Below are 23,457 nucleotides of genomic sequence, written 5' to 3' on the forward strand. Positions count from 1 at the left end.
ACACAGCTGATAACATCCCTTTCCTCAGAACAAGCTCCATTTACCACTACCCACTGTCTCCTTCCATTTAACCTGTTTTTAACCCATGTCAGTCACTTTAGGTCCCATACAGAGGGCGCTCAGTTTATTTATCAGTTGCCTGTTTGAAACCGTGTCAAAGGCTTTGCTAAAATCCAAGTATACCACATCTAGCACCCCTCCCACATCCAACTGTTTGATCACTCAGTCAAAGAAATCAATCAGATTTGTTTGATATCACCTGCCTCTAGTGAAGCCATGTTGCCTTGGGTTCTGCAGGCCATTTGATTCGAGAAACCTCATAATCCTCCGCTTTAGAAGTGTTTCCATTAATTTACTCACCACCGAAGTCAGGCTGACGGGTCTGTAATTCCCAACCTCCTCCTTACTTCCACTCTTGTGCCAAGGGACCATATTCGCCCTCCTTCAGTCCTCCATGACCATTCTAGACTCTAAGGAAGCATTGAAGAGGTCAGATAGCGGAGCTGCCAGAAATTCCCTGAATTCCTTGAGTACCCATCAGGCCCCATCGCTTTGTCTTCTTTTAGTTTAGCTAGCTCCAAGGGTGCAATCTAGGGAAGGCTTTGTGGATTTTGCTGTGCAATGTTTTTTTTGTGTGTTTATTTTTATGTGGATATAGCATTTTTGGTCCCCCATAAAAAAGGTTTCTTCAAACAAAAAGAAATATTTTATTCCAATTGCTACATGAAAACAGGGACAACGATGAGCATCAAAACTTTATCTGAACATAATAACACAATCCTATATAATAAAACACACCTCCAATGTTCTGAAGCTGACTGCGTGGACATAAGCCTTGAGGCATTCGTGCTTCTGTATCCATGATGACGTCTCCCACTCCTGGGTGCGTCAGCAGCGACTGTGCCCAATCACAAAATAGCAGCGCGAGCCAACTCCGTCGTGCACCTGTGCTGACGGGGGACCCCAACGCTCGACAGCCGAAGTCCTCTTCTCAGATGCCGCGGCGTTCCTTGCTGAATGATCTGATCAAGTTTCTGTGCGTGTGACTGACATCAAACACCATGTTTCTTTTTAGTTTTGGACTTTCCCTCAAGAGTAGATCTTTGAGCATTGGCTCTTTGAGACCAGATGAAGGAACAAATAGCTGCAAAGAGTAAAAGGTTGGCATACTATTAAAAAAAAAAAGTTTGGTGTTTCTGTACCATTTCTGCGTGTTAGAGGTATTACTTACCCAAGAGCCAGCCATCGCTGAATTTACCAGTGGCAAAATTGTGACCTATTGCAGAGTGGGAAAATATGTAGGAGCCGTGGCAGCTCCTCGAGAACTTTGCAACAACATCCAGGATCCTCATGTTTGTATCGCACACAACCTGAATATTCATGGAGTATGGCAATTTCCTGTTGTAGTATGCTGCTTCTCTTGCTGATAGGGTGAATGGTACATGGGTGCAATCTATTGCACCCAACACATTTGAAAAACCTGCAACCCTGAAAATTTTCACCTTTAACTCCTGCCATTGAGCTTCATGCTCTGGGAAATGGATATATTCCTGGAAATGCTTTGACAGGGTGCGCAAAACCTTCAAGTGTTTTGAAAATGTGGATTGCTCCACACTACAGTAACCCACAGAGCTAGGAACTGCAGGTTGTACAGTAATTTTTCAAGCCCTGGGATAGCATGTGATCATGCTGTGGGGGAATCAAATCAGACCAGATATTTTCATACAGTTCCAAACTACAGACAAACATGCAAGCATCAACAGGAAACCTCCATCTGCAGACGTTTTGCTGCAAAACACACTCAACAAACTTTTAAAAACATGCTAGGAAGACACACTCAACAAAGAAAGAGGCATTTCTCTTCCGGGATTTTTCCTTCTGGCATATTCCTTCCGATATGGTAGAGAATATGTGCATGACTGTTGAGCACCAGGGGTGTGGGACCACATGCCCTTTCACAGTAAAATGATTTACCCTGCTTTTTAAAATAAAAAATATATAATTTAAAGCAATACAAGAAGCACTTATGAAGTGTGTTTTTAAAGGATCAAATATGCTTTTACTTTCAATTTCACTCTGAAACACACACCTTATTTTTCTTACTTGTACAACAAGACAAATCTGCAGTTTTTAATTGGTAAAAGTTTGGCAACCGTCTTCTCCTGAACCCTAATGCTGGTCCGGACCTGGCATTAATTTTCAGCATTGGGAAGGAATACCAAAAGACCTCATTAACATCCATTTGACTACATTTAAATAAACTTTACGCTAATCTTTGGCATGTATGTTGTTTCCTGCGCTATAGCCTTTGAGCATTCTGTGCGCATTAACACCAGCGCTAGTCTGGCACCAATCATCTCTAACACCGGCTTTAGGTTTTGAGCATTAGCCCATCAGCTTTATATCTCAAATCATTATTTATTATTGCTATTATTTCTGTAACACAATGAGCTTTATTAAAAAAGGACTTTTCCCTATACAGAGCCCACAGCAAACATTCAGATTACATTCACCCATGCTTGGGCTTAATTCAATCTTTCTAGTCCAATACTGACATCTAGAGGGAGTGTTCCTGATCACAGGCAAGCAAAGATGCTTCTAATGATTGTCATTCTCCCCAGTTTTTGCAATGTGGTTTATTAACTTTTTTTTTTTTTTTTTTAGCTGAAAAAGGAAATAACTGTTTTGATTTTTATGAAGCCTTACAAAGGCAAGCATGAAAGCATAAGGTGCAAATCAGAGGCTTAGCTAGGTGGGATGCAAGGGGAGCAGCCACTCTCCCAAATTAATTTTGAATGAAATGGTGCCTTTGCAGATCAGCCCTTCAGTCTTGCACCGGCCCCTGTTTTACAAAATGCTTGCTCCCCCTGACATCAAAACCTGTCTATGTGTTACGTCTGTGCTCACCTCGCCCTCTGGTGGCCAGAACCGGTGGCTGCTGTGGACCGTCACCCGTTCCAGATTTCAGCCAAGTCCGGTCTGGATCTTCCGGGCTGCCAGACTTGCTTGCTTGGATTGAACCTACACAGCATACGTAGTTTCCTGTTGATTGTTGTAGTGAGCTCCAGGTGCTGCTGGGCTTATTAGCCATTCTGAAACCTTTCTGCTTTGCCTTTGCATTGCGTCTAAGGCCATGATATGTTGGTGCTTTGCACTTCAGCTTGAGTTTGTTTCCTTGCTCTAGTTCTTGCCTGAAGTCTTGCCTGTTCTGGTTAGTCTATGTTTAGTTTAGAGTATTGCTTGTTTCCCAGTCTTATGTCTTGTTTGTATGTCTTGCCTAGTTCTGAGTTTATCTGTGTTTGTTCCCTGCTTCAGTGGCTGTTTGCAGCTTTCAGTTCAGTCTTGTGTCTGGCTGTGTTTGTTCCCTGTTTCAGTGGCTGCTTGCAGCTTTCAGTCCTGTCCTTTAGCCTATCCTTTCCCTGCCTTGCTGTTAGCCAGTCCTGCCCTGTCCAGTAAATCCTGCCGGCCACCTGAAGCCTTGAGCTCAACTCTTGGTGGAAAGTGGCCAGGTGCAGGTGAAGATCTGCCCTGTGTCTAGCATGGGGTGGTTTTAGTCCAATAAAAAGCTGTCATCTTATTTTACATTTTTTTGTTTTATTTTTATTTATTAACCTGTAAAGTGGACTAACATGGCTATTTCATTCTACTTTGCTATCTGGCATCTAATTTTTCTAATTGGGCAGGTCGCAGTCTCTGGTTACTGCTTTTCTGTCTTTTAACTCTTTCCATATCTCCTGTTCATTTATCATTTTTCTCTCTTCGCATGTCTTCTTCACATCTTCTATTACATCCATCTCCGACACTGATTTTTCTTTTCTGCTTTCTTCCATTTTTCTGCCTCTCTGACCACTCAGACTTATCCATGCTTCATTTTGCCTGTTTTCCATCTTTTTCCTTCACCCAGGGTGTGTGTGTGTGTGTGTCTCAACTCCCCCTCAGCCATATCAAATCTGTTTCTCTCTCTCCCACCCCACCATACAGGATCTTGTGTGTGTGTCTCTCTCCCTGCCTGCCATAATCTCCTCTCTGTTTCTCTCCCTCCATCTAACTTTCTTCCCCCTCCCTGCCATGCAGCATCTCTTCTCTCTCTTCCCCTGCCCCAGGCACCCAGAATCTCCTCTCTCTCTCCCACCTCACCCTACCTCACATTACACGTACCATACAGATCTCTTCTCTGTCTCTCTCTTTCTCTCTCTCCCCATACAATGCACCTCTGTCTCTCCCACACCTTCCAGCATTGCTCCTCCCTCTCTGTCTTCACTCTACACCTCAGCCTCTTTTCTTCCACTGCCTGTTTTTCTTTTCACTATCCAGTTTTGCTCCTCTGTCTCTTCCCCTCCCCCCCAATATCTAGCTTTTTGCTCCTCTGTTTCTTCTCTCCCCCTAATATCCAGCTTTGCCCATCTGCCTCTTCTCCCTCAAAACATCTAGCCTTGCTTCTCTGTCTGCCCCCTCCCAATATCCAATCCAACATTGTGCCTCTGCCTCTTCCCTCCCCATCATCCTCTCTGTTTCCTCCCATTTCCTGCCTCCAGCATTATTTTTTCTCTCTTTTTTCTTCCCCCTAGCCACAAAAAAAAAAAAAAAAGCTGGAACTTCCCTTCCATGCTGCCTTGCTGCCAAACCCGCTGCCTCTCTGATTCAGTGGCTATCGGTAAACAAACACTGTGCACGGAGCCATAGAGCTCTGCATGGCATCGCTGACAGCTCTTCTGGTCCCACCCTCTATGATGCAACATTCTGTTCGGGCAGGAACCGGCAAGCTGACAGCAACGTGCAGAGCTCTATGGCCCCTGTTTATTGATGGCCACTGAATCGGGGAGCAGAGAGTCTCAGGCAGAAAGGCAGCGGGGAGGGAAAGCTCCAGTTAATACCTTATGCTGTCGCCAGATTGGGGAGCGCTCCAAAAAGAGTTTGCATTTGGGCTGGGGAGGCTTAGCCTCCCCAAGCCTCTTATACGGGGCGCCTATGGTTAGTCTGGAATACAACTAGAACACCCATTTGCAGTAAGCCATGCCTGGTATGAATTTATGTGAGAAAAAGCCACAGGTTACCTTTTTGTTTGAGAGGCCAGGCTATAAACTAGGTGTGAGGCAGTGACCAGGGCAACAGTTAGGCTTGGGTCACATTCTAGGCAAATTTAAAGTGTAGGACATAACCCTAGTGAGACATTTGTGGCCAGACTATTAACTTAGGCATTCACACCTTCCTCATTCAGAACATAAATCACAAAGCATAAATGAATCACAATAACTCAGACTTGACAACTATTAGGTGGCAAATCTTGGCCACAGTTTTATTATTATAAATAAACATTTTAAGAATAAATGAACATAAATAACTGAATAGGACCAGATGGTGTCGTACTAGTCCATACATTCAATGCATAACTCATCTCTTCACAGCCTGCGGTAACGCAAGTCTGCAAATAACTTAACTTATTTTTCAAACTCCCTTTCTTTTAACCTAAAAGCACGGTGGTATCACACATGCCTTACCGCCTACACTTCTAACAATCACAGCTCACCTCTTCTATCACAAACTCTTAAAGCTGCAACAAAACCTACAATAATACAAGACCCTAAAACTCTCTAACCATCCAAAACCTACGTGGTGGATGGGTGGGCAATTTTAATAATTTAAATAGAAATTTTCACAAGACCCTGCTCTCTTCAGCTAACTACTCCTTTCAGCTCCTTTCCTGCTCAAACTTCTCCTACTTCATCCAATCGCCTTTCTCCAAACCTAAAACCTCCTCACCCCCCCCCCCCCCCCCATTCCATTGCTAATTCTCAGAAGCACTTCATTTTCTGGAAGGGCTCAGCCAAGTTATAGCGCACTCCTTTAACTTAGTCAGGCTAATACATGGGGGGGGGAATGGATGGTTGTACAGAATGCCCTGGTATTTCTGCTGCTCCTTTGGCAGCAAGACATAGTTCCCAGCAGTATGGTGATAATTCACATCAACACAGTGTGTCACCATTCATATGGATGCTGATGTTAATTACCGTATTTTTCGGACTATAAGACGCACCGGACCATAAGACGCACCTAGGTTTCAGAGGAGGGAAACAGGAAAAAAAAATTTTCCTTTTTCCCTCCTCTAAAACCTAGGTGCTCCGGTGCGTCTTGTCCGAGTTCGGGATCGCCCTCCCCCTGGCCCTGTCACCACTTCTCCCTACTCACATCACGCGATCTTCCCTGGTGGTCTAGTGACGTTGGGGCAGGAAAGAGCCCCCTCTTTCCTGCCCAGCGCGCTGCTCTCCATCCTCCTGTATGCAGCCTGACGGTCTCGGCGAGATTCAAAATGGCTGCCGAGAATTGAAGTCTTCTACCCTTCAATTATGGGCTGCTCATGTCTTTGTCAGTGGGCAAACTTACAAAATCAGCAAGGGATCAAATACTTATTTCTACCACTGTATGTTATATTGGTTAAAGGATACTGGGCTAGATGGAACAGTGGACTGATCCATTAAGGCTATTCTTATGTTCTTATGATGTGAGTGCTCTGGCTGGAAGGAAGTGCAGGAGGAGGGCAATGTTTGTGTGTGTGTGTGTGTGTGGGGGGGGGGGGGGGGGGTTGTAAACGTTGGTTCAGGATGCCCCAGTCACTTGAACTGGTCCTGACAGAACATTAATTCCTCTTGAAAAAAAAAATGACACATTACCAAGTTTCAGAGATACCTTTAAAACTGTGTAGCCTGAATCAGACATAGAAATCCATCCATGAGTGACTGATCTTGTTACCAGTGTTGCACCCAAGAATCAACCAGGAGACAGAGCATTCCAGTTGTTTCTTGAAAAGGACAAACAATATAAAAGCTACAGCTCAATTCATACACATATACACTTTTTTTTTGTGAGACACCTGATTGTATGACAGTCAGCTGCCCTCAGTGTCATCTTTGTACAACGCCAGACCCAGTTAATAAATTTGCACAAGCAGACAGGTCACACTGAAGAAATCAAGAACATTAGCAATCAAAGTAAAGTTCTTAAAGATGGTTCTCTTTGGATGCAAAATATCTTTATTGATAATAGATAAAGAACATTCATCCAATCCATTACACAGACACTTTCTCATCTCAATGAGATATGTAACTATGATAGACTCATTTGGTCTGATATTCAAAAGAGTTTATATGGTTAACAGTGACTGCTAAACATATCATCATTTTTTTCTGTGAAAATTCAATGGACTACTACTACTACCATTACTTATCATTTCTATAGCGCTACTAGATGTATGCAGGGCTGTACACTTGAACATGAAGAGACAACCCCTGCTCGACAGAGCTTACAATCTAATTAATGGACCTCTATGGATGGTGCCTTTGAAACTGTCCCAGTGCTATCTGGTTAATGCCTCAATTAAACTAATCACAGATCGTAATAAATTTGATCATGTCACCCCGCTACTCAAAGCAGCCCACTGGCTCATCGCATAACTTAGAAGTTACTGCTACTTGTTTATAAAATCCCTTAAAAACCCTTTAAAAACTTGGAAATTTGGAACATGGGTGTTCTGCCTTATTGTACTAATAGCCGGTGATGCTCAGCCAGTGATGGATAAATTTAGCACTGTAAAAGGCTATAGTCTACATCTATATGGAGAGTGGCTGAATATTGCTGGCTATAAATTTATATTTATATTCAGCACCACCGCATCTACGGAGAATGGTGCCAAATAGATTTGAAATACTTAAAAGCTGCAGCCGGCATTTTGAAATAGCTTTCACAACAGTGTTTAGATGTTGACCTGATCACATACACTGTAATGTTGTTTTGAGGTTAATGTAAAGTTTAAATAGTGGTACGAGGGGGGAGGGGGGGAGTAAACCATCATAACAGCAATTGTATTATACTATTCTTGAGCATGCATAACAGATTACTCTTTTTGTCATATACTGCCACCTGTTGACCTTTTGAGGAAACTACAGCCACATCCTCACATTCCCTGACATTAAGGCCTGTGTGTTCTGATTCCTCACTGATAAATGAATCTTAGGCAGGATCATGGGGATTTTCTCCAGTGGATTGATTTCTCCATTTTAGGGGCTTGAACGCTGAAGGTCCTACAGTTCAGTCTCAAGCTCTGGTTTTTTATGCAGCACTTCAGATGTGGTCCCACAATTCAGCAAACATACTTTGAGGATTCATAAAAGCTCCTGACAACTTGTGGAAAGAGTCTGTTATTTTTTATTCCATTTAATCATCCAATATGTTGTATAATTTCTAATTTCTGTTATCTGTTTAATAAAGTTGTGAAGTTAAAAAGCTGAATTTGGGTTAGCTTTCTACTTAGCTGGATACAGCACTATTATATACAGAGAAATGGAATACACAGGAGCATTGATTTTTAAGAATCAGAGATCAGAATTTTAATTTTTAAACCCCAGGGTTTCTTTAGAAATGTATGCCAGTATCATATTAGATTTAAATGTTGTTTAATATTGTTAAAGATAATCTATTTTTAACTTTATTTTCATTATATTTCAAATTATTATGAGCCAAGTAAATAAACACTTGTACAGAAAACAGGAAAGAAAAGAGAAAATTACATTCCTAATAAGTTAAGAAAGAAAAATGTAGTTAACCAATATAACATATCCTTTCACAGTCCCCAACAGGGGGATCTCACAGGAAACACAGAGAGCTAATATAAAAGTTAAAAACATAATCCAATCAATATAGAAAGAAAAGAGGCCTAGACATGGTAAAAAAAATCCTAAACGGCCAAATATTTTAAATACTGCTATATAGAAGGCACATTCTTACTGCACACCACCTTGAGTGAATTCCTTCAAAGAGGCGGTAAATAAATCCAAATAAATAAATAAATTCCTTTACTGCAAAGGAAACTTATTATGAAGAAGTTGCTTTAAGAGATCGTCTATTTTAAGACCATTTATCTCATAATCTATTTACTCTCTATTCCCCCTTTTACAAAGCCACGCTAGCAGCTGCCGGTGCAGTAATGTCAACACAGCTCATTCAAAGAATGGGCTGTGCCAGCATTGACACCCGGTAGCCGTTAGCGCAGCTTTATAAAAAGGGGCATATTGTGGGGTGCCTCAGGGCTCAGACCTGTCCCCTTCTGATCAGCATTTTCATTAGTCCTTTAGCCACTATCATTCAAGATTTTGGCGTTAGTTTTTATTTCAATCTGCACTGATGACACAACCTTTCAGAGTCATCATTGCAGTGTTGTTTGGATTATGTTGTCACCTGGCTAAACGATTATCAACTTAAAATTAATCCATCCAAGACAAAAGCATGTTGGATTGCTGTTGAATCGGTCTGCTCTACTGTGATCCCAGTCCTGTTCAACTCTTTCATGCAACCTGTTGATTCATTTAGGTCTTAAGGGTTATAATTCCATACTCAAATCTCTAACATTGTAAAATCTTTTTTTTTTTTTGCTTTGTGTCAACTACAAACTGTCTAAAGTTGTTTTAATAGTGAAACCATGCATGTGCTGTTCATTGCGTTTTGATTTTTAGGTTGGATTATTCTATGTGAGGGATCCCTTCTGACATTTAAAACACCTCCAGACATTACAAAATACAGCAGCATATTTTTTGTTGTGTCCATAGACTTTACCATGTTCGACAATGACTGTTTCACTCCATTTACAATTTACCATTGTTTTACTAGCTTTGAAGTCTTTCTTAAGGATATTCCTTGTAACTTGGCCTCAGCAATTATCCCTTAATGATCACTTAATTTAGCTGGTGGTGGTCATCACTTAAAAAAACACTGACCACTGCCAGTTTTTAGAAATGTTGTGAGCCTTTTTTACTGTCAGCTCAGTCCTTCAATTTATACTAAATCAAAATGATTCTCCGTATAAAAAATTACATATCATATTAGTTTAATTGGAAGAGAAAGATCAGTACTATCATCTACATAATTACTAAGAACAATAATAAAGAGAATGGGTTGAATGTTATAGCTGTAACATGAGTTTAGCTTATTGATTTTCTAGACTGTCTTTCATTATTTATTTATTTATTATCTCATTTGTACCCCACAGTTTCCCAAAAGCGTCAGGCTCAATGTGGCTTACAATGCACCACAGAGGCAGATGCCAATGTAGTAAAGTAAAGCTAATATAGCAGAAAACCTACATAAGAAATAGTGGGGAGAATGAGGAAGGGACGGAAGGAGCAGAGAAACCAGGAGAGAGGAGGGAAGGGTAAATATGTCCAAAATGTGTCTCTAGATTGATGTGTGTCCAGCAGAGAAGACACATGTTAAGTCCTTGGGATAAGCTTTTCCAAATAACAAGGTCTTAAGCGATTTCCTGAAAGATAGGTGGTTGTAGATGGTTTTTATGGGTTTCGGCAGAGAATTCCAAAGTTGGGTGCTGATGAAAGAGAAGGATGAAGCATACACATTATATCACAACAAGGCAGCTTGCATAATAGTAAAAAAAAAAAAAGAAGGAATGAAAAAAAAAGAAATAAGAGGAATAATAAATGAAATGGAATACCAATCAGAAAAAGAAAAAGAAAAACAAAATATACCCTTGCAGCAAGGGATCTTCCAGGTGGTCTAGTATTCCAAAGGTAAGCCTTTAGAATATTCTCTGCTTTGTGATTATACGAAATACAAAAGCGCCAAACCCCTAAAAGAAAAACTACACTGGCTCCCTCTAAGAGAACGAATTGCGTTCAAAGTTTGCACCCTTGTCCACAAAATTGTTCACGAGGAAGCCCTGACCTATATGTCAGACCTCGTAGACTTGCCTACTAGGAACGCAAAAAGATCATCATGAACATTCCTCAATCTCCACTATCCTAGTTGACTACTGAAAATGAACCTGTTCAAGAAGGCTTACCATAATGCTCCATCTTAAATACAAAATAAATAGACTTTACATGAACTAGACAAGGCCGAACCCTTGTCACTTGACTGTTTAACCTCACTGCTATTAAAGAAAGCTACACAATACGCAATACCAATCTATTTCCTAAATTGAAGGTGACATCTCAATAGTCGATGACCTAACTTATGCTACAACTCATTTTATCACTTAGAAACCTCTATACAATGCCATAATGCAATCCTCTGTACCATCTAACCAACTTTCACAAATCTTTGAAGACACATCTCTTCAACAAAGCCTACAAAAAGAACCCTTAATGACACAAATCACCACCTAACCCACCCAAGTATTAAAACCTCTTACACCTCCCTGTCTAACACGTCCTTCTCTAATCCCTCATACATCTTCTGCTTACTACCAATTGTATCTAAGATCCTGTCATGACTATGTCATAACAACACTCTGTAAGCCACATTGAGCCTGCAAATAGGTGGGATAATGTGGGGTACAAATGCAATAAATAAATACAATTAAAAAATGTATGTATGCACCTAAATGTATTACCATTTGAAATTCTGTACGCGGAAATGGCGATCGCCATCATGGCATAATGTAAGCCACATTGAGCCTGCAAATAGGTGGGAAAATGTGGGATACAAATGCTACAATTATTATTATTATTATTATTATTTGTTGCATTTGTACCCCACATTTTCTCACCTATTTACATAGTACCGTAATGGCGTTTGCCAAGTCGGTTGATAACAGATACAAGGTTATATTGTGGTCTGATGAGGTAGGTGTGTGTCAGGCACCATGAGGGTCGAAGGGAATGTAAAAAGTTTATTGTCTCGTGCGATCATTGGTTATGCAGTGTTGCTGGGTATGGTGATTTACGGTGGATCGGTGGGGTAAGCCTTTTTGAAGAGGTTGGTTTTTAGTGATTTCCTGAAGTTTAAATGTTCATGGATTGTTTTCACAACTTTTGGGAGTCCATTCCATAGTTGTGCGCTTATGTAGGAGAAGCAGGATGCATAAGTTGTTTGGTATTTAAGTCCTTTGCAATTTGGGTAATGTAGGTTTAAATATGATCGTGATAATTCGATTCTGTTTCTGGCTGGTAGATCTATGAGGTCTGCCATGTATGCTGGGACTATGCCGTAGATAATTTTGTGGGTCAGGGTGCAGATTTTGAAGATGATCTTTTCTTTGATTGGGAGCCAGTGCAGTTTTTCTCGGAGGGGTTTGGCACTCTCGAATCGTGTTTTTACCAAATATTAGCCTGGCTGCTGTGTTTTGGGCGGTCTGGAGTTTTTTTGTGAGTTGTTCTTTGCAGCCCGCGTAGATTCCATTGCATGTGTGTGCAGAGGGTATGTGCAGAGGGTATCTATTGCCCCAGCAATTGTAAAAAGTACAGCTTATAAAGGGGTTTTTTTAAGCTAGTGTCCTGCATGGAAAGTCAGGGGAGAAATTGTGGTTTCATAGAGATTATCCAGCTTTCGATTATACCGCTTTATTCGTTTTTGTGAGATAAACGTCTATCTCCCGATTTGGGTCGCAATATAGGCGTTTTTCTTTTTCAATTATAAGCTGGTATGTGTTCTTATCAAAAACCCAGCACTCAAGAATTCCTTCTCACTTCAATAGTATGTGAGTCTTATCACACCAGGATCATAACCTAGTGACTCACTCAATTCTTCATTGACTTCCTTAGTATAATATGTTTTTTATAGAAACTTATTAATGTTAACATTTTTGATATAAAAACACATGAAACTTATTTTAATTATTCCATCTAAAAAGTTCTTTCAGGACCTACACCAACATGGCCATGTTTCACGTTTGAGAAGGAATTATTGAGTGCTGGGTTTTTGATAAGACCTGTTGTAGTTTTCTCCCATTTTTTTAAATATTGGGACTTGTTTGACAATAGAGAATACAAGTAGCAGGGATTTAGGTATAAATTTGCCTTTTCCTATTTTCTTTCTGCAAAGATGTACAGATAGGGTACCGATCTCTCTATCAGTGGGGTTCTGAGTGCCCAAGAGAATAGTTAAAACTCCCCCCCCCCCCCCCAAGATTATGTATTTTCTCAATACTAGGTTTAGATTTAATATGTCAAACTTTCAGGCCCTGCAAAGGGTGGGCCCTAACCATGCCAACCCACCAGAGGAACAAAGGAAATTGTGAGGTGTTGATACAATGGAGAAAGTGGTTTCAAGAAAAGAGCTGGAAGGCGGATGAGTGATCTGACCCAATCTGCCGCAGGGCCTAAGACCAGAAGAGGATTATGGGAGGAAGTTCTTAAACCAGCTCTGGTGGTGTCAAGGAATTATGACCTGTTTAGTTTTATGAAGTTTGAAAGTGATGAAGCATCTCTGTAGATTACTAAATGAAAACAGGAGGACAGATTACGCCAGAAAATCACCCAAGACCTGAAGAAAGCAGCTATCTGAAAAGTATTTCATCTAGGGGATCCTATGTTACTGTATAGGAGCCAGAAGAAGAGAATGAAGACATCAGGAATTTAGTATCAGTACCTATTTTTTGCCTCTTCCATTATTTGATTTTCTTTTTCTTTATTGGATATTTGTGTGTTGACAGATGAACTATGCCACTGTAATTGTCCAGTAAATTAATGGGTCAATATTCAAAAGCACTTATGTGGGTCACAGAACCTGTTTTTCTTTTGACTGGGATATTCAGCAGGATTATCTAGAAAATGCCTCTGAATTCTCGTATAGACCAACTCAGAAGGAAAGGGAAAGGGGATGGGATATACTGCCTTTCAGTGATCACAATCAAAGTTACAGAGTATATACAGGTACTTATTTTGTATCTGGGGTAATAAAGGATTAAGGGACCTTTTTAGTAATTAGTGCTAAAAGTGACCAGTGCTATTTTTAGCGCATGGGTTTCCCATGCTCTGAGGCCACTTTTAGCATGGCAGTAAAATGGCTTCAATTTCTATTTTCCCCTTACTGGCCACATGCTAATTTCCCAATTATTGTATGTCTATTAGTGCATGAGCCCTTACCGCCACCTATTTACTAGGCAGTAAGGGTTCCCACGCAAACCCCGTGCTAATCGGGCAGCACGTGGTGATTTACCTGAGCTATCTAATTAGTGCAGGGCATGCCTACTCTCCACCTCCAAACATGCTCCCCATGCTAACAAATGCTTTACTATATTTTTTTAGCATATGCCGATCTCAGTGTCTTTTTTGTGTGTGGTAAATATGCATTAGTGCTTACCGCCACTTTGTAAAAGGGCAGCTAGGTGACTTGCACAGGGTCACAAGGAGCTGCAGTGAAATCTGGTTCCCCTGGCTTCCAGGTCACTTCACTAAACACTAGGCTACTCCTTTATGCAGACCGTCCATGAGCTGAACCAGAGCAATCCCAGAACATATTTAGATAGTGGCCATATCAGTCCTCTATCCAGATATCATATTATTCTAAGTTATTTATATAAGATGCTGAGACAGTGGGCTGAAGATTGCCACTATGCAAATACATTCTGCACTGACTGCCATATCTAGATATTCAGTGCTGGCCTGTAGCCAGATAATGGCGATGACTATTGGAATATTTTTTGACTGTCAACAGCCAGAGTTTAGAAGAAAACGATGACAAGAGCAGCTGAATACTGACCGATATATTTTTAACAAAGCCACTGAAGTGATTGGTCCCTTTTTAAGACATACATCTGAGTTTGAGAGTGAATAACATCTTGGTAGTGAGCAAGTCATGTACTTTCTTTGCATTGCCCTTCAGGTACCAAACAGCCACTAAAAATGTTGAAAAATATCCTTGCCATGACTGGTAGCCAATGTAGTGTTTCAAGCAGTGGGGTTGCTCTTGCGTATTTTGGTTTCTTGAAAATCAGTCTTGCTGCCGTGTTTTGGACTGTTTGCAGCGATTTTAGTGTGCTTTCCTTGCACCCTATGAATGCTGCATTACAGTAGTCTAGTTGCGTTAGTATTGTTGATTGGACCAGTATCTGGAAAGATTGTCTAGGGAATAGTTTGTTATTCTTCTCAGTTTCTATAGTGTTCTGAAGCATTTTGATATTACTGCTGATATTTGATTGTCTAGTGTTAGATGTTTGTTGAGAATGATTCCTAATATTTTAAGTTGTTTTTCAATGTGGTATGTTTGTTTGTTGATTGTGAATTATTGGTAAGATGTGGGTTTGTGTGGGCTGGATAGTACTAGGAATTTGGTTTTGTCTCTGTTTGGTTTGAGTATGAAAATTGTTGCCCATTCTTTCTTGAGGTTCAATCCTTTTTTTTTATTTTGTCCTATATGCTTGTGATATTGTATGAAAATGGTGATGTCATCTGCATATATAAATGGATTGAAACTCATTAATTCCAGTTTTTTTTCCAAGTGGCACCATCATTTCATTGAACACTATTGGTAATATTGGCGATCTCTGTGGTACCCCTCACTAAGAGATCCATGAAGCTGATGTTTGGTTGGACATCTTTACAATGTAGGATCTGATCTTTCAAACATGTACAGTATGTGCTGTGTTTTGTGAGGTACTCGAACTAGTCTGGTGGATTTTTTATCATGCAGTCGGGGCATTTGTCAAGTAGGCAGTATGCATGTGCATATTTTGTCAATAGTGTCTTTACTGGGTCTAGTTGGGGTGGTCCATATTCTGTCTGCTGTGGTGTGGTTGTTGTGTGTTTCACAGTCCTGTAAGTAGTCTGTGATGTTTATGTGTAGATTTGCAAGGTTTGATCCTGTGTTTTTTTTTTTTTTTTTTTTTTTGAAGCATTGTGCAAGCTTGTCTGCAGTTGGTGGTGTTTCAGTTGTTGCCAATATGTTCTGGATTTTCAGTAATTTATTCATGAGTTCAAAAATTTTTTTTCATATTGGTCTGGTCGAGGTTCATATATGTACTGTAGTATTCTGCTTTCACTTTCTTTATGTGTTTGTGTATGTTCTTATGGCTTTTCTCCATATGTTTTTGTTTGCGTCTGTTTGTTTTTGACCCATGCTCTTTTGAATTTCCTACAGAGTTTCTTCATGTGTAATAGTTTGTCATTAAACTAGGGATGTGGTTGTTTTGTGATTTTTGTTTTGAGTTGTGTTGTTTTATTTAGTGTGTTTTCACTTGTTTCATCTCACTTTCTCATAAAGTGTTTATCCTCGGGTGGTATGTCATTGAGTTTGTTTTTTGTTGTTGTCCAGAATGTTTGGTAGCCTACTTTTCCTCTGGTTGTGAATGTGTGTTGGATTCTTGGTTCTCTTTTTTGAGCTTGCTGTGGTCTGACCATGGTAAGTCTTCTAATGTGTGGTTTGTTAATATGTGGTTGTTACTCATTGAGAATCTGTGGGCTAGTATGTCTAATTGGTGTCCGTTTATGTGTGTTGAGACTCCTTGTGCTGTTATGAAGTACCATTGGTTTATGAAGTTCATTAGTGTTTGGGTATTTGTGTCATTTTGTTTTTATAGGTGCAGATTTATGTCACCTATTAATAGGACATTTGGGCGATAGGTGCATATGTTTGATACGAAGTCCATAAAATAATTTTGAGCCTTTGTCCAGCTTCCTGGAGGGCAGTAGAACAATGTGATGCATAGTTGGTCAATTAGTGTTTTGTCGGTGATTTTGCATGCCAGGATTGTGATTTTTGAGGATGTGTGTTTAGCGACAGGTTCTTCTGTGAAGGAGGATTTGTTTATTATTGCAATGCCTTCTCCCCTCCTTTTGGTTCTATTGATATGTATTATTTTATATCTTGGTGGGCATAGGTCTAGTAGTGCAGGGTCATCTTGGAGGTGCAGCCATATTTCAGTTATGAGCAGTAGACCAAATTGTTCCATTTCTATCCAGTCTCCTAGTAGTGTTGTCTTATTTACTGCCAATCTTGCATTTATGTAACCTAGTTGTACCAGAGCATATGTGTTGTGTTTAATGTTGTTGTTTGGGTTTTTTTTAACAGTTTGTAGCTGTCTGTGTGGTCTGCCTGTTTTGCTCTTGCTGTTTTTTTGGGTGTTGTTCATGTTTGGTTTCATGTTGCTGGTTGTTTTTTTGGCCTCTACGCTGTTGTTTAGGTAGTGATTGGGGTAGTTGTTGGAGTGTTCGTCTTCTTCCTGTGATGCATACTGATATTTTGTTCCATTCGGTTGGAGTTGCTGCTGTTATCCCCATTGCCCACATTGCTATTGTACAATAGAAAATCCATGCGCTTAGGTTGGCCATTTTGGGGAGTTACTTCTGGCTTGGGGATGTTTGCGTGTGAATACGTGTGTGTTTGGTCTCTGAGGTGCTTGTGTTTGTGTGTTGTGTGGGGCTGTTTTTTTTTTTTTTTTACCTTGGCTGGGAGTTTTCCTGCATCAGTGTATGATCAGATAGAAGAAAGGGTAGCTAGTACATAGAAACAATACCCGCAGCCGTGAAGAATGTCTTTCATTAACGATCACGTCTAAAGGATAAATGAGCAATGAAAGTTCGATGTGTTATAGAGTACTTGCTACACAATATAGTGCTTGTTGCACTCCAGGAACTCCAGGCAGCTTGGGGAAGAACACTGTTTGGAGAAGAACACCTCTTTTTTTCAGTAGTTTAGTGCTTCAATTAGAAAACTACTTGCTCGGAGAGTGGAGGATTCTGTGGCTAATCATGGCAGCTGAGAGGAGCAGTGTAGAGGGCACATACTTGTCGCTTCACCCACAGATGACAGCTCTTGGTTCTGGGCTGTCATTTTTCAATGGTGGGTCAAACAGCTCCAAATAAGATGCCTCTAACTTTCTGTAGAGTGCCTGCAGTGCAGGTGGTTGGCCATCCAGAACTGGGCTCTCACAGGGCACAGCCCCCGACTCCCAGAAGAATCTCACCTTTCACAGTTCATCTGCATCCAGTGTTCCCACAACCTTGGGGTGCACCACTGTGCTGACTCCTTGGATGGTCATCACCGAGCATGGTGAGAGTGAGACTATGCTGTCCTTTTGGGCTGGAGTGTGCTGTGGTGTGCCGATGTTTGCACTGCTAATCCGCATCTGTCTACTCAGGTTCGCTAGCACCGGACTGCTCTTGCTCTATGAAGCCACATGGTATAGTCGGTCTGCGGCATGAGGATGGCTTTCCTGCTAATTTTGCTCCTAGGTTCCTCCAAACAGGTTGTAGAGTCCCTCTTTGATTTGACAATTTCCTCTGTTTGCTGTTTGAAGGAAGGTTTCAAATGCACAGTTGTCTTTCTCAAGTTGCCAGTTTGGAATTACTGCAGGCAATGGAGAGGGGAGGGGGGAGATGAGCTGAATAGGACAGGTATTTTGAGACAAAGCAGCATAATTAACTTTAAGTGCTTTTTGGAATGCAGCTATGCTTGTTTTAAATCTCCTTTATTTAAGTCAGAAAACATTGCTTTTCTTGAGGCTGTTGTATCTTCCTCTCCAGATTATTAGGGTTTATGAAGATCTTTGATTTATTTGGTCAGAGCAGATTTTTGCATTAAAGTAGATGTGGTTTCAGAGCTCTCTATCTATTTAGTTTAACAAAAGCCAGTTTGTCTTTGGCTGCAATTAACAGGGGAGTGTTCATTTTACAGACAGTGCTTGATGATGGCCTAAGTCCCTTTGAAGTAGGAAAGTTGAAGATTCTCTGATAGATATGCAGCCATTGGGTAGAACTTCTTATTTTATGTATATTTTGTACTTTTATATCTTGCAACAAGGTAAAATAGTTTTAAAGTCCATTATCTGATATCTAGCAGGCAGTTCTGTTCACTAGAGTCATCAATCTAAAGCGTGTATTTCACATCTTTGAGATTATTGGTAGTTTAATTGAGGGGCAGTTTCAGCAGAATATCAGAAATGTAGAGATAATAAAGGTTAAAGATATGAACTTCAACTCACGGAATTGCAGATATGGTTTCGTCATTATGCAGTTCCTGAATCCTGGTGTTGTTTGATGATACCTAGTCTTAGGAGACTTGTACACCAATTGATGCAGTTACAGATCACTGGAGGCTTTTTTGTTTTGTTGTTATAGATCTAGCTCATCACAGCAAAGGGTGAGGTTGCTTGTTTGTACAGTGCAGGGAGACAGAAAGTTGCTTTTATTCAGTAAAAAACAATGAAATTAAACTAAGTGAAATGAAGGAAAACAAAATAAACTCAGGGTCAGTGACCCAACATATACTGAGCAGAAATATGTAAGAAAGGGCTTATTTTCTTTTGGATTCTCCTCCTTTTTGTGGACTGTAATGCACTAATTGATCCTTCAAGTATAGAGAATTTTCTCTTTTCCTTTTTTTTTCTCAAATTATTGTAAATTTACAAATTTCATTAAAAAAAAAGTAAGTCCAAGGTCAGTATACAAGGATGGGATGACAAAGACCAGAGCAGTGTCGGTGCAAGTCCCGTCCACCTCAGGAGGCCAGGTAGTACCTGTAGACTCTTACTCAGGAGATGAAAGAGGTAACAAACCAATAGCAATTTTATTTTTCTCTATTCCCAGTTACTCTTCTTCACCAAGCATCACTGTAAAATGGAAAAACTGGAAGTCTGACGTATCATGAGGTCAATTTTCAGACATGGAACAGTGTTTTGTGCATAGAACTGCAGTTTGGTCACACAAGAAGGGAGACATTCTTGGAAGTGTGCTTAGAGGAAGAAGTAGACTTATGTGTACACTTCTGGATTTCCGAAAGTATGTGCATGTGGAGAACAGAAAAGAAGCAGACCGTTAGGAAAGCAGGCTTTATTAACTCTTTAAATCCAAGGTGTCTGACTCTTTTTCATATGAACCCATGCTGAGGAGGTGTATTTTTTCCCCCTGACGCAGCTGTCTGGTGAAACATGGCCATGTTGGGCAACGCTGTTTGACACCTGGGAGTTTAAAGAGTTAATAAAACTTGCTTTTTTAAAGGACTGTTTCTCTTCTGTTCTCCATCTTGGATATTGTGGACTGTATGCCTTGCTGTTTTCTGAACAAGTTTGCATTTGACAACTAGCCACATAAACAGCAGAGGCTGATTTGTATGAGAACTGAGCTGGAAAAAATCATGCAAAGGGAAATTCTTCTATTTGAAAACTGATGTAGAGCACACAAGTAAAATGTACCCAGAGGCTTCACATAGAGGACCTTTTGCTAAGCTGCAGTAGGCTTTACGTGCTTGCAGCATGCACCAAAATGAGACTACCACCAGGCCAGCGCATCCTCCTTGTGTAATTTCAGATTTGCCGCATGCCCATAATGCTTGGATGATTTATTTCCTCCCATGTGTGCCATTTTCACTGGTAATTGGCAGTTGGCATGCACCAACTGGTCACCGCACGTGTAGCGCATGAAAACCTTACCACTAGATCAATGGATGGTGTTAAGGATTCAGGCTGGTTTTAGACACATAGAAACATAGAAACATGATGGCAGATAAAGGCCACATGACCCATCCAGTCTGCCCATCCTCTGTAACCCCTAATTCTTCCTGTTCTTAAGCGATCCCACATGCTTATCCCATGCCTTTTTAAATTCTGGAACAGTTCTTGACTCCACCACATCCACCGGGAGGCCATTCCACGCCTCTACCACCCTTTCTGTGAAATAGTACTTCCTTAGATTACTCCTAAGCCTATTCCCTCTTAACTTTGTCATATGCCACCTCATTCCAGAGCTCTCCTTCATTTGAAAAAGACTCTCTTCCTGTACATAAATGCCCTTGAGATATTTAAACGTTTCTATCATGTCTCCACTCTCCCTCCTCTCTTTCAGTGTATACATGTTGAGGTTCATAAGCCTGTCCCTATAATTTTTGCATTCAAGATACACTGGTTTCAGTTTTACCACATGCCCTTTTCCTGTCACATTAAAAACAAAACTTTTTTTTGCACACGTGGTAAAAACTGGCCCAGCACATGCCTAATACATGCGTCCTCACTACCTCAAGCCACTTTTTACTGCAGCTTAGTAAAAGGGCCCCAGATTGTTTAAAAGCTCTCAGTTATATTAATCAGAAGAGACCTCTTTTACAATATTTTAGTTTGGATCAGAACCTGAATCTGTTTTATACTAGTATTATGTGGATCAGGTTTTCAGAAATTTGATTCCGGTTGATCACTTCTGAATTATGATCATTTGACACCATTAAATCAGTTTTCTTTGTGGTGTCTAAAGAATCATGGCAATTTCTGGCTGCAGCAGTTAAAAGTAGTGTGTTGCTGTTTTAATGGAGGCCATACTCAAACTTTCTTTTAGAAGAAGTAGAAGACGGCAACTAAATTTGACATCATTAAGAAATGTACATCATGCAAAGTCTATACTGTCTAGTCATATGGACAAACAGAAATCCAAATCAGCAGACACTCAATGTTGTTTATTTGGAAACCAATCAACATCTTGCATTGAAAGAAAACATTATCAAGAAAGTTCATTCATACGACAGAATGAGTTGCATTTTGGATCTTTTCATATTCTTCGGAATAGTGAGTGTACTGATCACCGAGAAGAGGTTGATTCAACTCATCCTTGTTTCTTCTGCCTTGAATAACGCATGTAGCAAAAGTAAACACCAATGCAATGAGAATCAGTGCTGTCACTATTGTGATAGTAATGACTTCTGTAATGTTGAGGGCACGTTCTATCAGAAGAAAAATGAAACAGAAATTAGATTTTAAGACCTCATCTGATTATGACTCTAGCATTTTGGGGCTGTATATTATAAAAAGCTAAAGGGGTCTTTTACTAGGGTGTGCTAGCACTTTTAGCTCATCCTAAGTAGAGATAGAAATAAAACAAAGTAAAACATGGAAAAGAAAATAAGATGGCAGTATAGATAAGTGAAACATCAAAGCATTTCAGTGACAGTCTAACAGGATGAGGGTGGGTTAGGTGAGAGAGTCTGACAGCTCATCCTAAAAATCAGCAGGCACTAAACGCTAAGATGCCCATAGGAATATAGGGCTAAATTCTACATAAGCACCTAAAAAATTCACGCAGTAAACATTTCCACCTAAGCATATTCTATAAGCGGCACCTAGATTTAGGCACAGTATATAGAATACGCTTAATTGATATCCCAGTACCTTAAACTATGCACCTCCATTTACACCAATAAAAACGTGGCTTAAATCCTTGCATTTAGATTTATGCGCACTGGGCCATATTCTATAATTATGCATGTAAATTTGGGAATGCCCACAGAATGCCCATTTCCCCACTCATAGCCACATCCCTTTTTAACTGTGCACATTAGAATTTAGGCACAGTTCATTACAGAATACGCTTAGTGAGTTGTGCGCATAAATTCTAATTATTGACAATTAGTGCTCATTATTGCTTGTTAAGAGCTGCTATCAATGCTGATTATCTTGTTAAGCCAATTAAGTTACGCACATTGTTATAGAATATGCCTGGATTTCGGCGCAGATCTCTAGGCACACAATATAGAATCCGGCAGACAATGGGCATCACCAGCTGATTTTTAGCTTAAGCTTAAGCTAAAAATGCTAGTGCTCCTTAGTAAAAGACCCCCTAAGTAAATAGCAAGCTTAGATCTCATATTTCAGGATATGTACATATTATTGAACAACTGTAGGTTATAGAGCATGGCCATAAGCGCTGCGTACAGCGCTGCTTACGTCTAGTAGCGCTTTAGAAATGATAAGTAGTAGTAGCATAAGGATTGAAATGGCATTGTGGCCATAAGGATTCATAATGACATTATGAATGAGTAATGAAATGTCTTATATTGTCACATAGGTTGTAAAGCATGTACATCATCACTTATTACAGCATAAACCTGAATTCAACAAAAAAACAGACACTCTTGGGCTACATCACAAATTCCCCACTTCCATTTCAAGAGGGCCTTGGTCTTCACTACCAGCCCTCAAGAGCCAACAACTGGTCAGATTTTCTAGATATGTATACCGGTTAGATCAGTGGTTCCCAAACCTGTCCTGGGCAGACCCCACAGCCACTAAGGTTTTCAGAATAGCCACAATAAATATTCAAGAGATGTGCATGCAGTAGAAGAGGTTCAAATCTCTCTTGAACATTCATTATGATTATCCTGAAACCCTCACTGGCTGGGGGTTCCTCCACGACCGGTTTGGGTGCCACTGGCTTAGATGTTACCATAATAGGCAGTACATCAGGTCCGATAAAACTTGAAATTTGATATCCTTTACAAATATGCATGAGAGAAATTTCCGTACAATGGACTTAGTAGGCATACAAATCTGCCTCATGCATATTTATTAGGAATATTTTGAAACCCTTTGCCTTGGTGGCCCTTGAGGACTGGGAGTGAAGACCAAGTCAATAGGGACTCTGATGACAATCCCCAATCCAGACACCTCTAGAAAGAAAGACTAGAGGGTTCAATTAATGTCAGAGTAGCCTGACCTGAGACCCATGCTTGCAGAATGACGATGAGTAGAACAGTACCACATATCAATAATTAAACATACTAGTGTTGATATTCATAGGAAATTATACATTTATAACTTTCTTATCCATGTATTTAAAAGGCTATATGGATAGTCCGGAGTTCTCTCTAACCAGCCCAAACATATCCAATTAATGAAGGAGTGGAGGATGAGTGGAGTGAGAACAGAATGGCAGTATTATCCAGATAGCAATGATTTTCAGCTGCCAGCTGAATAAT

General features: G+C 40.3%; 1 protein-coding gene across 1 annotated transcript in view; it reads right to left on the bottom strand.

Annotated features, from left to right (window-relative positions):
• Nucleotides 1–21,147: 21,147 nt before the first annotated feature.
• The window catches only part of TYRP1 (tyrosinase related protein 1), a 30,644-nt gene continuing 28,334 nt past the window's right edge, over nucleotides 21,148–23,457 (bottom strand). Inside the window, exon 8 of the mRNA XM_030192442.1 lies at nucleotides 21,148–21,426. Coding sequence (XP_030048302.1) covers nucleotides 21,221–21,426 — 206 coding nt within the window. The 3' untranslated portion in view covers nucleotides 21,148–21,220. The remainder of the gene's footprint in view (nucleotides 21,427–23,457) is intronic.

The sequence above is a fragment of the Microcaecilia unicolor genome, chromosome 2 (assembly GCF_901765095.1).
Source record: "Microcaecilia unicolor chromosome 2, aMicUni1.1, whole genome shotgun sequence".
In the NCBI taxonomy this organism is placed as follows: Eukaryota; Metazoa; Chordata; class Amphibia; order Gymnophiona; family Siphonopidae; genus Microcaecilia; species Microcaecilia unicolor.